Below are 16,819 nucleotides of genomic sequence, written 5' to 3' on the forward strand. Positions count from 1 at the left end.
AAACAAAGACTGTAACAGTTTAGTTTCTAATTGTCCATCTTAGGCCTCACATTACACGGGGGAATGGGGGAAGTTTTTGTTCTACAGTAAGAGCTCTTGGATTAAAAAATTATTTACTGGATGAATTCTTGTGACAGTAATCAATCACCATTGACTGAACAGTCCATTTCATTCAGTATGGGTATGATCTATTGTCTTTCTGCTGAGTTTATGGAGGATTTACACTGCTACAGGATTTACGCTGTTGCAGAAGTGGAAAGCTGGTACAGAAGTCCATTTCAGAGGTAGGAGAACACATTACTTCCTCGAAGTACTTATAGAGTGAGAAGAAAAGATATTCAAAACCAAGTGACATTTCACTGAACTAGGTTAGTAAGGTTTTACCACCCGAGATACTATCCCTTGTCCATATATTTTCACATGCTGTATTTCAATAGAATAAGGACAGTGTGACAAGAGCAGTGTAAGCTATCTTCTAGAAATTATGATTACCACAACTTCCTTGGACTGCACATTCATCTGACATGGCATCCATGGAATGTGTACAATATATGGTTGGTCAGCTACTCATTCATCGAGGGCTACCAACCGTGCTTCATAGTTTCACATACAAACTGTGTGGGAGGAGAGTCCCCAGTAACATGTGAATCTTCTGTGATTGCAGACAATTACATTTCTAAAATGGGTTCATTATGCAGGGAAGATATTTGTGCTGCACTGAATTTTCAAAGTCTGAGATCAAATACAGCCCTGAAATCATACTCATCTTCGTCTTATTGTACACTTACTCTGAAGTGTAAACTTCATTTCAGCCACAAGTATCATTCCTGGTGCTGCAATTTTCACAAACGTTACTGTATATCCACATGCTTAAGAACATTGTTACATAACTTTGATAAGCAAAGATGAAATTTTATGTATATGGACCGAAATGGCGAATGAACATTTGGGAATTGAACCTGACCAATAGGCAGGTCATTAGCCACTAAGCCACCTTGACACAGTGGTTTACACAACTGCACAGATTACTATGGCACACCTCCCTCCTCAATCCAAATTTTCACTGTTGCCCCAATCAACTTCAAATTCCCCCTTACACACGAACAGAATTGCCAAGGCTCTCCATGTTCTGGAATACACCTCAGCATCAAACTCAAGTGGGGGATCCAGCCAGAAACCCAGGTGCAGGGACTCATACAGATGAAATGACACAAATTCAGATACTTCACTGGCCTCATGGAGATATTATTTTATATATATAGACTGAAGTGGCAAGTGAAAATTTGTACTAAGGTCAGGAATTGAAACTGTGTCTCCTACTTACTAGGTAGGTGCTATAGCCACTAAGTCACCTTTTCACAGTGGTTCACACAAATGTACAGATTACCTCAACTCATCTCCCTCCTCAGTTCAAATTCTTACTGCCGCCCCAGGTTAACAGGAATTTAAAGTAGACTGGGGTGGCAGTGAGAATTTGAACTGAGGAGGGAGACACGCCAGGGTAATCTGTGCAGTTGTGTGAACAACTATGCAAGGTGACTTAGTAGCTATTGCACCTGCCTAGTATGCAGGAGACCCAGGTTTGATTCCCGGTCTTGGTACAAATTTTCACGTGCTGCTGCTTTGCAATTAACAATCTAAATTTTATTGACAAGTCTGAGGATTTAATAAATGAAATAGGGTATCGTGTAAAACTCACGTAGATAAATGTTGACTGGTTCCAGTATGGTGTGCACTTCACATGTTGCTTGAGATGAATTGCCACCCTGAGGCTTCACCTGGAGTTCATACACTCCAAATTCTCCGAGATCTGCAGACGTCTCGCACAGAACTGCACTGAGAATAAAAGTTCGTGATCTTGATAATATAAGTCAATGCAACTGTTGCAAATTCTGCAAGTAAGTATTTCTTTTATAAAATCACACAAAATATATCTACAGAACACTACTTGTGAATGACAGAATGAGAAAAGAAAATGTCTTCCTATTCAACACTACGAAGTATCTGATGATCTATATTCCTTCTTCTCATCATAAAGAGCAACAATGACATTGCTGAAAGCCTTCTGTTACTACAGTGTGCACATAACCCATTCTTTGATTATTCTTATGACATCACTGTAAATAAGCATACTGAACAAAAACTAGTCATTAGAAGACATAAAGCCGATACTGTGCAATGCCACCACTGGCCTCGATGTCAGCCTCAGTTTGACGAGGAGGAGAGTCCACAAGTTTCTCTGGGTGTGCCATATCCAGCTGAAGCCATTCATTGGTGATTAGATCAAGCAGAGCTAAGAGCTAGCAACTTAAAGGGATGTTGGTTGCTACATTTCACCAGCTATTGCAAACATTCCCAGACATTTTCAATGGGATTAAGATCGAGTGATTCAGGGGGCCAGGAAAGACGAGATAGGGTGCCTGAGTGTTCATCATATCAGAAATATATGTGTACAGCCCTGTGTACATGGGCTTTGCCACCTGATAAGACGAGTGTGCCCACAGCATGCTCATCAAGAAGAGGCCCAAGAAAGGCATAATGGGATGATAGGATATATTGGGGAACAAGTTCCCACTTGGAGAGTTTGGGGAAACCTGTTGTGACAGTGCCACGACATTTAACAGTGCCGCCACGACAGTACGTGCAAACGGCGATAGAGGCGCTCCGCAACTCAGCTGAGCGCGGGAGCGCCACCTAGCTACGAACGGTGCCGGCCGCTCGTCACAGCACGGCAGTCGAATGAGAGATACTTAGTTGTTATCATGTACCCAGCTATTGTTTCTAGGTGAGTGCGTTTGAATATCCACGCCATTATTGGTAGTTAAAGGTTATAACACTTTTTGGCGACGAGGTCGGATATTTTCACTGCGTTGTGGATTTGTGTGTTCGTGACGGGGCAGACACGGAACAGCTTATGCAAGCGCTCATTGAACAACAAACACAGCTGCTATTCAGGCATTGTCGACGTCGCTTACTCATCGTCTGTCTTCCTCTTCTCCGCCTCCATTCCCTCCTTACGACGAGGCCGCTGAAGACTGGGAGGATTATGAGAAGCATTTGTGGCAACACTTCTTGGCTTTCGGCGTTGTCGACGCTCCTATGTGTAAATCGTTATTTCTATCTTGGATTTCCCCACGGATCTATCAGCTGCTATCTCAGTTAGCCCCTCTGCGGGAACCTGCCTCTCTGTCCTTCCAAGAAATGTGTGACTTATTGTCTAACTATTACCGCAAAAACACCCACGTCATTGCTGCCCGCGTGGCGTTCTACCGGTGTCGTAAACGGCCCCATCAATCTTACCGGGCTTGGGCGGCGGAACTACACGGTCTGAGTAGGAAATGTCAGTTTGTCACGGACACTCATCATGAGTCTTATGCTGATTCAATGGTTAGGGATGCTAGTCTACGGCTTGCTCCTGATAAAGAAGTTCGGCAACGTGCCCTACAACTACCAAACCCGTCGTTGTCAGAAGTTCTAAGCATCGCTCAATCCTTTGAAGTGTCTCACGCTGCTGGCGCGCAAATAGACGCGTGGTGTGATGTAGGCGCTGTACAGTCAACTTTCGACATGGGCAATTTGCCTGTTTCACAGGAGAACGAAGATGTGGTGGCAGTTCACTCACATAAACAACGTAGCGTTGGGCCGCAACGCTCGCAGCGAAAACAGCAACCACAGAAGCAGGTTCATTCCGCACTTCCTTCTTGTCCACGTTGTTTTGTACAGCATGACAGGGCCGCGTGTCCAAAACGTTGGGCCACGTGTAATTCATGTAGGAAAAAAGGCCACATTGCTTCTGTGTGTCAGTCCCCTAAAGTTCCTGTCGACGAGGGCGAGGCATCAGACATGGATGTTAACTGTGTGCTTTCTCAAACAAATAAGTTGTTTGTTACTGTTTGTTTTCTGGATAAAGACATTCGCATGCAAGTGGACACTGGCTCTGCAGTAACTCTAATTCTCGCACGTATTTGGAGTTGGGCTCCCCTCCCTTGTCTCCAGTTACGCGAAATCTGAGAACTTATAATAAACAGAAAATTCCTATCATTGGGCAGTTTGATGCTTCCACTGCCTACAAGTCTGTTGTTAGGCCCCTCACGTTTTATGTGGTGGATCATGCGGGCACTGAAAACATGTTCGGTTATGATGCTTTCCAGTTGTTCGGGTTCTCCATTGATGATGATGTGCACCTCATATCTGAGGATATTCTGTATCAACAGCTGGAAGGATTGTGTTCTGAATTTTCGCCCATGTTCTCTGCTGGTCTGGGTCGTGCCAAGGATTTTGAAGCCCACATTACTCTTAAACCTACAGCTCGCCCTAAGTTTTTCCGGGCACGCCCAATTCCGGTGGCGTTGCGTGAACCTGTCAACGCTGAGGTAGACAGGTTAACAGCTTCAGGGATTCTCCTTCCTGTTACCTCCAGCGAATGGGCATCGCCCATCGTGGTGGTTTCTAAACCAAACGGGAGTCTGCGATTGTGTGGTGATTTTAAAGCCACTGTCAACGCTCAGAGCCTCATTGACACTTATCCTCTTCCCCGTCCTGAGGAGTTATTTACCAAGCTCGCTGGGGGCCAGTTCTATTCCAAACTTGACTTATCGGAGGCGTACCATCAGTTGCCGTTGGATGCTTCTTCCAAGGAATTTCTCGTCATCAACACTCCTTGTGGGTTGTATCAGTACCAGCGGTTACCATTTGGCGTCGCTTGTGCGCCGGCCATTTTTCAGCGGTTTTTGGAACAGCTCACGGCTTCCGTTCCCGGCTGCATAAACTATCTGGATGACATTGTTGTCACGGGGGCCTCCACTAAGGAGCACCTTCGCAATTTGCGTTCCCTGTTTCGGGTTTTGCATTCGGCTGGGTTGAGGTGCAATCTGGACAAGTCACAGTTCTTCCAACCCTCCACTGAGTATCTTGGTTTCCACTTGTCCCGTGAGGGTATACGTCCTCTACGTCAGCATGTTGCGGCCATTAACGCTCTACCCCAGCCGTCTACGGTCAAAGAACTTCAGGCGTTTCTAGGCAAGATTGCTTATTATCACAAATACATTCCATCCGCGGCGGTGGTAGCTCATCCTCTGCATCAGCTGTTACACAAAAACGTCCCTTTCTGTTGGTCCGACGAGTGTGAGCAGGCTTTTGTCCACCTGAAGGCTCATTTGCAGTCGGCGCCTTGTCTTGCCACATTCCGTCCGGGTCAGCACTTGGTTCTGGCGACTGACGCGTCACAGTATGGCCTAGGGGCTGTTCTCGCCCATCGGTATGAGGATGGGTCGGAACGACCCTTCGCCTATGCTTCCAAGACCCTCAACGATGCGCAACGGCGTTACTCTCAAATCGAAAAGGAGGCGCTCGCTATCATTTATGCTCTAAAAAAGTTCAGCGTTTTTTTGTATGGTTCTAAGTTTCACCTCATCACCTACCACAAGCCGCTGGTCTCTCTGTTCAGCCCATCGGCGTCGCTTCCGGATAAGGCAGCTCAGTGCCTGCAACGTTGGGCCTTATACTTGTCTCGTTTTCACTATGAGATTCACTATCGCCCCACGGCCCAACACGCCAACGCTGACGCATTGTCGCGATTGCCGATGTGCCCCGACCCAGTTTTCGATCGTGATGAGCTACTCTGTGTCCACATTGATGAGGAAGAACGTCGTGCGGTCGAGGGTTTTCCACTTACAGGTTCGCAGGTCGCGTCGGCTACTGCGCGGGACCTGGTCCTGCGTCAGGTGATCGGTTTTGTTCAACGGGGTTGGCCGGACAGGACCAAGGGCCGGGCATCGGATCCCCTTCGCAACTACCGTGCCTTGCGCCTTCGTCTGTCTGTTCGTGAGGGTGTTGTTCTTCTGGCCACGGATGGCGCATCTCCACGGGTTGTGGTGCCAGCCTCTCTTCGCAAAGCTGTTCTCAAACTATTGCATGAAGGCCATTGGGGGATTTCTCGGACTAAGTCCCTGGCCCGCAGGCACGTTTATTGGCCCGGTATTGATTCGGACATCGCCCACGTGGTCGCTGCGTGTGGTCAGTGTGCTCAACAACTGGCTGCACCCCGTACAATGCCCTCTCCGTGGCCTGATCCGGCGCAGCCGTGGGAACGGGTGCACGCTGACTTTGCCGGCCCCTTCCTCGGCACTTATTGGCTCCTGTTGATTGACGCCTTCTCGAAGTTTCCATTTGTTGTTCGATGTCCGTCGCCCACCACTGCGGCGACGACGCTGGCTTTGTCCAAAATCTTTGCGCTAGAAGGTCTTCCATCCACGATCGTCACGGACAATGGCCCTCAGTTCTCTTCGCAGGCCTTCCATGATTTTTGTACTGGACAAGGGATTCATCATGTTACAGCACCGCCCTTCCATCCGCAATCGAATGGGGAGGTCGAGCGCCTTGTCTGCACTTTCAAAAGCCAGATGAAAAAATTCCTTAGTGATTTTTCCACAGATGACGCTCTGCTGCAATTTCTGAGTTCTTATCGCTTCACGCCTCTGGGTGATCGCAGCCCTGCTGGACTCTTGCACGGCCGCCAACCGCGCACTCTACTGCACCTGCTTCACCCTGTCAGGCCTTGTGCTGTGCCCCCTAGTGCGGGAAAATACTCGGTGGGCGCCGACGTGTGGGCACGAGGGTATCGATCTCGCCCTAAATGGTCAAGGCTCTTCGCGGCCGCTGGCTTTGTGAAATACGTACGGACGACGGCACGGTTGTTCGTCATTACGACCAGATGCGCCCACGAGTGGTGGCCACGCCGGTGCCACCGCCCCTTCTTTCGCCTCCACCAGCCCGAGAAGCCAGTCCTGTCGCTGCTGCCGATCTACCATACGTGTTGCTGCAGCCGACGTCGCTACCGCTTCCGAGTACGCTGGAACCGGCCCCAGCCGCGATGCCGCCTTCTCTGGGACCCATCTCGCTGGAGCACACCCCCAGGTCCACGACACCTACGGATGCTGCTCCGGAGTTTTCACCCATCATCTCGTCCAGGAGGCACGTTCCACGCACGAGCTTCCGTCCTGGACGTTTTCGACCATACTCTCGTGTCTCTTCGCTGGATCTTCTCTGGCCTCACAAGAGGCCATGGATGTCTCCGCACTGTCCGTGTCTCCAAGGAAGTGAGTGTTTTTTTTTTCAAGGGGGGAAAAGTGTTGTGACAGTGCCACAACATTTAACAGTGCCGCCACGACACTACGTGCAAACGGCGATAGAGGCACTCCGCAACTCGACTGAGTGCGGGAGCGCCACCTAGCTACGAACGGCGCCGGCCGCTCGTCACGGCACGGCAGTCGAATGAGAGATACTGAGTTGTTATCATGTACCCAGCTATTGTTTCTAAGTGAGTGCATTTGAATATCCACGCAATTATTGGTGATTAAAGGTTATAACAAAACCGGTAGTGGATGGGTATAGTAGAAGGTGTTGAGTCATGGCATAGATGATGCTCAGCAGCTGTGCATTGGCTGTCCCCATGAAAGGACATCCCTTCTGTTTCCATTCATGCATTCTTCCTGTTTAGAGATGGTCGTTCCTGTATGAAATGCCATGCAGTGAACACATCGCAGTTCATAAGCAAATTGCATGGCTTCACATGCTTCTCTGTCTTTGATATTGCACAAATTTGCAATGGTGTAGCTGGAGAAACTGGTAATGGGTGGCTGTGCGAAACGGGTTTTACAGTAAGAATCACTGTACGGATAGGAACCTTGGAGTTGAAATAGTAATTTGGGAATGACACATGGATTTACAAGGAAGTTGTAGTTATTAGAAGGCAATGGAAGGCAGCCTTGAATGGTATGGGAAGAATATCAGGGAGAGATAATTTCATTTCATGGTTTGACACTGAAAAGTCACAAACAATTGGGGGGAAGGGGGCAGAGTTATATCTCAGATCTGACAGGTCCATCATATTGAGAAGATGGATGCTTCTTGATGTTTTGGAAGTGGTAACTATGTTGGTGAGAGAAGGAGAGGAGCACCTGCAAGAGATTGTTGATATAGCCACTGAGGGATTCAGATATGTTTGTCGTGAGTGATTCGGCTGTAGGTAAGGGAGTATTTGAGGTGGAAGAGATGGCAGTTGTCAAAGTGGAGACATTGTTGCATATGGGCTGGTTTGGCTAAGGTTTGTATATGAGCTTCAATGAGATCGATGTCAAAACTCAGATGTGTGGTTAGGATTTGGAGAAGGATCAGGTGAATAAGAATTGAAAAAAGGAGTTAGGCTGTTGTAGGAATTGTAGGAGATCATGTTCACTGTAAGTCTGAGTCAAAAAAATATTATACGTGAATCTTTACTGATCCTGCTGACACTGCCTCTGGGAGTTGAGGGAAGTCTGTATCATGCAGCCCATTACAGGCTAGCATAGGATAACACCATTCTAATTCCAACAGCCATCCTCTTGATTTGTCTTTAAGTCTGTCCCTCAAAGGTACAGTAGTTATGATTAAGAATTATTATGTTGTTCATAAATGGAAAGAAAATACTGAAACCAGGTATACATATAAGTAGCAATAAAGACAAGTGATGGGAATATATCAAAATTTATTACAAATAAAAGTACAGTAACAGAAGCAAGAAAATGATCTACCTACGGCAAGAAATCATCCAGTTTTAAATATTCTCATCAGCAACCTTCAGCTGTGAAAATCTGTCATATACTCTGCAGTGTTGCAATCTAAATGAAGAGCTGTTGATACTAATTTACTAATGTACAACATATTCCAAAAATGTGCTCTGGTATGTAAAAACAAGGTTCTTTCTGTATATGGAAAGACATCTTGAAGTTCTCATAACTGAAACACATACAGATGATCTGTCACTCAGCAAAAGTATCCATACTTTGGTTTGAACCTTCTACTTCTTATGTATTTATCCTGGTGTTCGAGACAGTTCAAAATTCAGCAAAATTGTTCTACAATTTATTACAACAAATTATTTATGAATGTACTCTGTTGTTATGAATGTATTGCTGTTTTGCAAAAAATGGATTGAAAACATCTGAAAAATTTAACTGTTCTACATCCAAACAGGAGAAAGCACTGTATGTGATTTCTATATTTACTGAGACAAAATGATGCTAGTATCCAAAATCATATTTACCTGTAATCTGAAGCAGGAAGGGCAGTGCCCACAACACTGGTAAGTACCCTCCATGTGTACCTTCTTTGGGTGGAAATTTTCAGAGTCTCTTGAGGTTTATTGGGATCAGTTAGAAGTGTGAATGGACACTGAAACAATCCATAAAAGCAGTGATATTTGACAGTCTCACTATTTCCCATAGCAAAGAGAGTCACCATAGTAAAAAGAACCATAATTTATCCAAGGATCATAATGTAAGTCATGAGCAATTCCCTGTTGCATAAATTTTTATCTTTTAGACAAACTATGCACATCATGTACAGATTTTTATGTCGTTTTTCAACATAGTTTCCATTTCTTCTCACATGTTTTTCCCACCAATCTGTAAATCTGTAACGCTTGCCGTACAAGACCATTCTGGCTGCCTTCAGACACTGACACACCATGCACTACTTCTGAGATATCTAAAGCATCTTGCAGTGCTAGGCTCACAGCTATTCAACACTAGAACTGAATAGATGGTGGTCAGTGGGTGCCACAGTGGGATTGTTGACAGGGTGTAGAATACTTTCCCACTTGTATGTCCCACTTTTGTCCACAGTTACATGAGCAGTGTGAGATCAAGCATCATCATGCTAAAAATAACCAGAATGTAACCTTTTTATACCAGAAGTGGCTGACGATAACTTTCCCAGCAGATTATGCTGTTCTTGCTTTTTTTAAATTTTTTATAGCAAATACAAATAGAACTATTCCACAACCTGGCATTTTGTTTCAGCCTCATAATGATGGAATCAACTTTCATCAGCTGTCACATCACTCATTTTGAAATTTCTGAGGAAGGCTTTGGGGTGATGGTTCTTCTCTGAATTTCATTGTCTTCAGCCAATAAATATGAGACCCAATTGGCATAAACCTTTTCCATAAGGCAGGCTTTAAATTGTTTCCTGCACCATGCTGTCTCATGTCCCAAATTTTGTGATTTCATTCACAGCGACTAGTCTGCCTTCTGCAATGAACTCATCAATTCTCTCTTGTTGCATATCAGGGGAGCAGTTCAGGGGGACCACTATGAGATCATATTCCCAGCTTCAAAGTGCTTCAACAGTCTCCTAACACTACTGTGTACTGGGGACCATGCACTCATCTTGATATGCATTCTGGTGATCAATTTTTGCCCCTCTTTAACAAAGAATCCAATGATTGCATGTTGTAGAAACAAAACCTAAATGCCACCCATGGTAGCCTGCAGTTGCATCGCAGAATTTAATGACATCACAATGTGTCCACACTTAGTGTTAAGTCTGTATGTTAGTACTTTAGTACAGGCATGGGGTGCTGTGGACACTCCACACATTAAAAGCTGATTGTTTTATTAGTTTAAATTTCCATAATTGTCTAAAACTCATGTTAGCTTTCTACAAAAGAATTATGTACATAATCACATTGGAATACACTATGTTTCAGTTATCATTGTTGCTCATTTGCCAAAGCATACACTGGGGTGCCCACGACATCCCATACCAGTCCTAATGCAACAAAAATCAAAATATACCAAGTGTTACATTTTTAAAATTTTACAGCCATTTCACTGGTGTCATATGTCATGTTATACTAAGTGAACCCATTGTTGTCTAGAACCACTATTCTAATTGCTTTCCAAGTTAAATAAAGGCCTTGGAGTCAGTTTGCTTTCTGTCACTGTATGATAGTAACACAATTTACAGTATGTGTACATAAGACATTAATGAAAGTTGAATTCAGAGACTACTTGAAGAAGCTGAAGCAGAAGAAACATGATAAATCAGATCCAAAATCATCTAGTGAGTGTGAAAAACTTGAAAGCAGAGATGGATAGTGATTATGCTGTATCCTGCTACTAGTGCATGTCAGTGTGACTGTGCTGAGTGTGATGTCACAACACATGCTTGTCTGAATTGGCTGCCAACTGTGTCAGAGCAGGCTGGCCACTGGAGGCTGCCTGTGGGAGGCATGTGCACTGTGTCATTTCCCCCCACACTATCTGCTGGCAACTCACACATATATATGCTTGGAATAGTGCTGACTGACTCCCTCTATTGCACACATCAGTGTTTTGTGTCTTGTGGAGTCCCAAGAAGCTTATTGTTCAGAGGCTATGATTAAAGCCATCATTATGTGATTTGGATCGGTTTTGTGTATTACTTAGTTACTGTAGCTTATAATGAAATAAGTTTCGAAAATAACAATTTCTGCTTGGAAAAAGACAAATCAACAAAATGGATGAAGAACACTCCATCAAGAAATGTAAGGACACAATATCAAAATACCACATACTATTCCTCACCAAGTGGAGACATGCAGTCAGAATTACAAAATTGATCCTAGAGTGCTTCCTTTTGTTTTTTGATGGAGGGGAAAAAATATGTGAATATACTTAAGGGAACATAAGAAGCATTTCGTGGAATTTTGCCTGGAAATCAAATACCAAAGAGACAGATGTGACTGAAATTAAGGCTTTTGTTGCTTTACTTATACTGACCCATTTTTACTGCTCGAGACATGTGAACCTAAACAGTGGGACACAAATGATTATAGAATTGAGATGTTTCATGCTATGCTGAGTTTGTACCAGTTGCTGCTCCTGTTCAAATGCGAACTGTTTGATGACATTCAAAGCAAGCAAGAGAGTGTTGTGACTATCGACCCAGAACAGTGAACTTTACACTTTGTAAAACTAAGTTCCTTGACTCTAACAGTTCTGTTTACTTGGTGTGCAGTTTGATTTTGTATGTCGGTTTCTATAAATGTGTGTCTCAAGATAATTATTGCTTTTGTGTGTTTATCATCATCACATTACGAGCAGAAACCCACTTTGGTTACTCCGAGTTGACAAGTCTTCTGATCATCAAGTACCAGGTGGTTAAAAGTACCAAACTTGGTAGCATTAATGTCCAGAGTATGGGGTGCACAATTTCCAAGCATCACAGTGCCACCATCCAGTTCCAACTACAACCACCAGATGCGGTGATCAGTCATTGTGATTCACGGGCTCACACATCTGACCAGTCGCAGTGCACTTGTTGACATGACAACAGGAGCTAGGACAAACGGAGCAGGGCATAATTGGTGAAGCTCTATTATCAAAACAACAGTAATGCTGCAGCTGCATTTCGAGAATATCACTGGCTGAAATGATTATGGAAGGGTCCTCTTTCTCCATCTGCTGTGTGGAGCTTGATGAAGAAGTCTGAATCAACTGGACTACTGGGTGTCGCTCCGAGAAGAGGTCGATGACTTGTTGCACCACAGGAACGTGATGAAATCGTTGTTGCTATGGCACACAACACTGCACGCAATTCCAATCATCAGGCACTACATGTGCTGTGTCATGACAGTTGAACATACCATGATCCACTGTACAGAAGGGGCTTTGAACCATTTTCAAATGGTATCAGTACGAGATCCATATTGTGTAGCAGATTGCTTCACAGGATGCACAACAACATTTTGACTTCGCTCTTCACTTCCTCGCAAGGATTGAAGTTGATGAGGACTGACCCTTGACCATTCTATGGACAGACAAAGCTCATTTTTCTCTGACAGGTGAACACACAGAACAGTTGAGTATGGGGATTTCCACCTCCAGTCACTGTTCATGAAGTTCTTCTGTATGGTGAATGTTTCACCATATTGTGTGGCTTCAGGCTACATTCATCATTGGCCCATCGTTCTTTGAACAGGTTGGTGCTCAAGGACCAAAGATGTAGAGTGTGACTGGCCAGTGTTACTGTGATATGCTTCATCAGCATGTCATACTCTCCCTACAGGAGAGAGATGCATTGAACTCAACAGTTTTCATGCAAGATGGGACCCCAGCACACATTGCTCATGAAGTTCACCTGCTTCTCCGAAACACATTTGGAAATGATCGAATTATCAGCCAATCATTTCCAAATGCTTGGCCAGCACAGTCACCTGATCTCACTCCCTGTGATTTCTAGTTGTTAGGCTACATGAAGGACAGGGTTTACCAGGAGAATATTCATACATGTGCTGATCTGAAGCACAGCATATCAAGAAAGGTACCCAGCATACACACGGACATGCTTCATTCTTCTGTGCAGAATGCAATCCTGCACTTTCAGACATTTCAGGACAGTGATGGGCACCATATTGAGCCCCTTTCGTAGTAGAAATGGTACTGGTATGTAATGGTATGATATACCATAGCAGTACATGAACTGATTCTGCATTATTTCTCTTCCCCATGTTCTTGACATTAATGCTACCAAGTTTGATACTCGTATGGTAATTAGCTTCCAGGTTATAATGTGTTAAATAGGGAAAGTTTAACTATAACTGCCCGGTACATGGGGTCCTCTGTGCATATGCTAACGTGGACAATGGAATGCCTGCTGCTAGCTAATTCTTATCATGTGTTGCCTACACACCCACTGACATTGGACCGTGAATCACATATGCTTTTACTGACACAAAGTATGAGTGAATGTGAAAATACGCACTTGCATTTGGCCACTAATAGCTAACTTAATGTCTACTGGTTCACAATGGCATGAAATACACATGGCATAGTCAATCCATACACGAAGACTTTCTGACAGTCAAGTTCTCTTCAGGACAGAACTGTGGACCACTGGCTTTGAAGCAGGAGTAGCTCCGATGTACTCCTAGGTCTATGCTTCACACCCAATTCAGACAGCCTACAATGATGCAGTATGTTCCAATGGGCAAGTTTCCAATGTTACCTCAACTTCAGAGAAACAATTCTGACACTTGGTTTGCAACTGGACATACAAAGAATAATGACCAACAATGCAAGGTTCACCTGTCTGATAAGCCACCTCCATGACCACATGGACCTCATAAATGACTTATTCCTGGAGCCTGCAACACACAAGTACACCACAGCTAAGACAGCTGTTATTGAAAGCCTGTCACACTCTCCGACCAAGGTGATACATCATATAATCCGTGAAGAGCAATTAGGCATGAGATTGCCTTCAAAAGTCTGGCATCATCTATGGGCATTAGTAGCTCATGAGGTTATTAAAGACATCAGTCTGTGGACTCTATGGTTGTTCAAGCTCTGCAAGAGCTTCAACTAAAGCTCCTTTCCTACTCCTCCAACCCTCTGGACTTAAAACTCTGTTTTGATGACCAAGCTTACAAGATCATACACCACCGTCATTTACTACCTATGTCAGGCACATTGGCTGAGGGCAAGGCAGGTGACACCGCAACTTCCCTATGGCTAACAAAGGTCACACAAGAATGTGCACAGCACTTCAAAGTGCCATGATGCCACCTGGCACACAGCCACGAGCACTACCAGTGCAAGCTCCCTGAGGCTCTACAACTCTAACCAAAGCCTCTTCCAAGCATGTGACAGACTTACACACAAGCTGAATGGATGGTGCAGGCAGCACCAGCCACCTGCCACACCCCTCCTATCCCCCCTATTGGTTCCACCACACATTTGGCAACACTGCAAGGAACTACCATCCCCCTGCACATACCTCAACTCTGCATGTGGACCAGTTTAGGCACCATGGCTTGTGACAGCTCCTTACGGTGCCTATCTTCACTAAAGACATTTGCTTCCACCACACTGTCTGATGGCCAGCTCTACGTTTCTGATATCGTTTCCGAGTAACACTTCTTCATTGACACCAGTATGGACTCCTGTGTCATCCCTGCTTCAGTGGTTCCTCCCTGTACTCTGACCATTGAAACTTGTCTTATGTGCTACCAACAGATCATGCATCAATGTCCAGAGCACAGCAGAGATCCAGGTGCGTCTGACACCAGATCTAATTTGTACATAAAGTTTTGAACATAGCTACTTGGTCAGTGACTGTTTACAAAGTAAAATTAACAGCAATAGCAGCCCTTGGTCACAAGAAAGGAGTCTTTTGACTCAGGTTTCGGCACTGCTATGACTGCCTTCATGAGGAATAAAACTCTCAAATTGGCGTATTACAAAATCACAGGAAAGAAAAAAAAATTAAGTGTAAATACTAGCTAGTAGTACGAAAAGAAACAGTATTTACGTGTCACGTATTAAACCAAAAATCGAGCACTAAAGCTTTAGTCACAAAATTTGTAAAACAGAAAACATAAAAGGCAAGCCACTATGGGCTGCTGACATGCATACAGTTTTATTTCTGATGAAGGCACTCATAGCAGTGCTGAAACCTGGGTCAAAAGACTCCTTTTTCGTGTCTGAGGGCTGCTATTGCTGTTAATTTTACTTTTTAAACAGTCACTGACCAAGTAGCTATGTTCAAAACTTTATGTACAAATTAGATCTGGTGTCAGATGCACCTGGATCTCTGCTGTGCTCTGGACATTGATGCATGAACTGTTGGTAAACTGTCACAAGGACACATTTGTACTACAGTGGTTTGGAGAGCATGATAGAGAGCTCATGTTGATGTCTTGGCTACCAAATCTGCCTGATCTAAGCCCGAAGGAACATACGTGATAGGTCTACTCTATCAGACAAAAAAAGGAGAAAAAAACTTCTTTTTAAATGTTTTAGGTGTAGTTGCATCAGTTGGAATAAAATGATAATGTGTTTATTAATATTAACACCACTCATGTATACATATCCTGCAAATTGAACAATAGAAAATCCAGGATGGAATGTAACAGTGGAACGAAAAGGAAAGTTGCTACTCACCATAAAGCGGAGATTCTAAGTCGCAGATATGTACAATAAAAAACTCTCACAAATAAAGCTTTCGGCCAGTAAAGCCTTCATCAAAAATAGTGCAGTTTCAGTTGCCTGAGACTGCAGTCGTGTGTGTGTGTGTGTGTGTGTGTGTGTGTGTGTGTGTGTGTGTGTGTGTGTGTGTGTGTGTGTTAGGTTAGGTTAGGTTAGGTTAGGTTGTGTGTGTGTGTGTGTGTGTGTGTGTGTGTGTGTGTGTGTGTGTGTGTGTGTGTGTGTGTGTGTGTGTGTACATTTTTGATGAAGGCCTTACTGGCCAAAAGCCTTATTTGTGACAGTCTTTTTGTTGTGCCCATCTGCGACTCAGCATCTCCGCTATGTGGTGAGTAGCAACTTCCCTTTTCATAATATTGTTACATTCTATCCTGTAAATTGACTTGTTCCACAACATTTTGATAAAAGAATCATTCGAATGTTCTGTGGATCACGTAACTAAATAAATAAATAACACACAGTGCAATGGCCTGTAATTTATGGGAACTACAAGATCAGTTTATAGACATATGGTGTCACATGCCTCCAGAAATCTACCAGGGGCTTGTTGAATCCATGCCATCCCAAATGAGCCTATTTCTTAACACTTACTTGTTTATATTTGGGCATATTATGTAAGAAACTCGTGACTCCCATACTTACGTCATTCCGTAACTTTCCAGCTGAAACACCTATGAATAGACAAACTAGAGAACTGATGAATCCATTTCATTTAAGGATAATGTGTGAACAAATAATGACTGAAGCTGTGATGTTCTCTGTGGTGCCACAGTTTGGCTGGCACTGGACTGGATAACTAGAAGAGAGGGTAAAGCAGGTAGATACCAGCTAATACCTTGTAGCACTCCTCAGAGAGCGAGTACAGGTAGAGTTTGTCGGTTCCTTTGATCTGTGACGTCACGTTGACGAACGCCTGGTCGACACCCAGGTCCCTCAGGTTGAGGCCCCGGAACACGTCAACACCCGGGTCTTCTATCCAAGACATGGCTGCCAGCTACTGCATCGCCCTACTGCAACCCTGGAACACAAAA

The 16,819-nt window shown here is 44.3% G+C and overlaps 1 protein-coding gene across 1 annotated transcript in view; it reads right to left on the reverse strand.

Moving 5' to 3' along the window:
• Positions 1-16,819, reverse strand: part of LOC126240620 (heparan-alpha-glucosaminide N-acetyltransferase-like) — a 349,296-nt gene that overhangs the window by 109,971 nt on the left and 222,506 nt on the right. Inside the window, exons 3-5 of the mRNA XM_049947938.1 lie at positions 16,624-16,806; positions 9,083-9,210; positions 1,700-1,836 (exon numbers count right to left, since the gene is read on the reverse strand). Of these exons, the coding sequence (XP_049803895.1) occupies positions 1,700-1,836; positions 9,083-9,210; positions 16,624-16,773 (415 nt within the window). The 5' untranslated portion in view covers positions 16,774-16,806. The remainder of the gene's footprint in view (positions 1-1,699; positions 1,837-9,082; positions 9,211-16,623; positions 16,807-16,819) is intronic.

The sequence above is a fragment of the Schistocerca nitens genome, chromosome 1 (assembly GCF_023898315.1).
Source record: "Schistocerca nitens isolate TAMUIC-IGC-003100 chromosome 1, iqSchNite1.1, whole genome shotgun sequence".
Classification (NCBI taxonomy): domain Eukaryota; kingdom Metazoa; phylum Arthropoda; class Insecta; order Orthoptera; family Acrididae; genus Schistocerca; species Schistocerca nitens.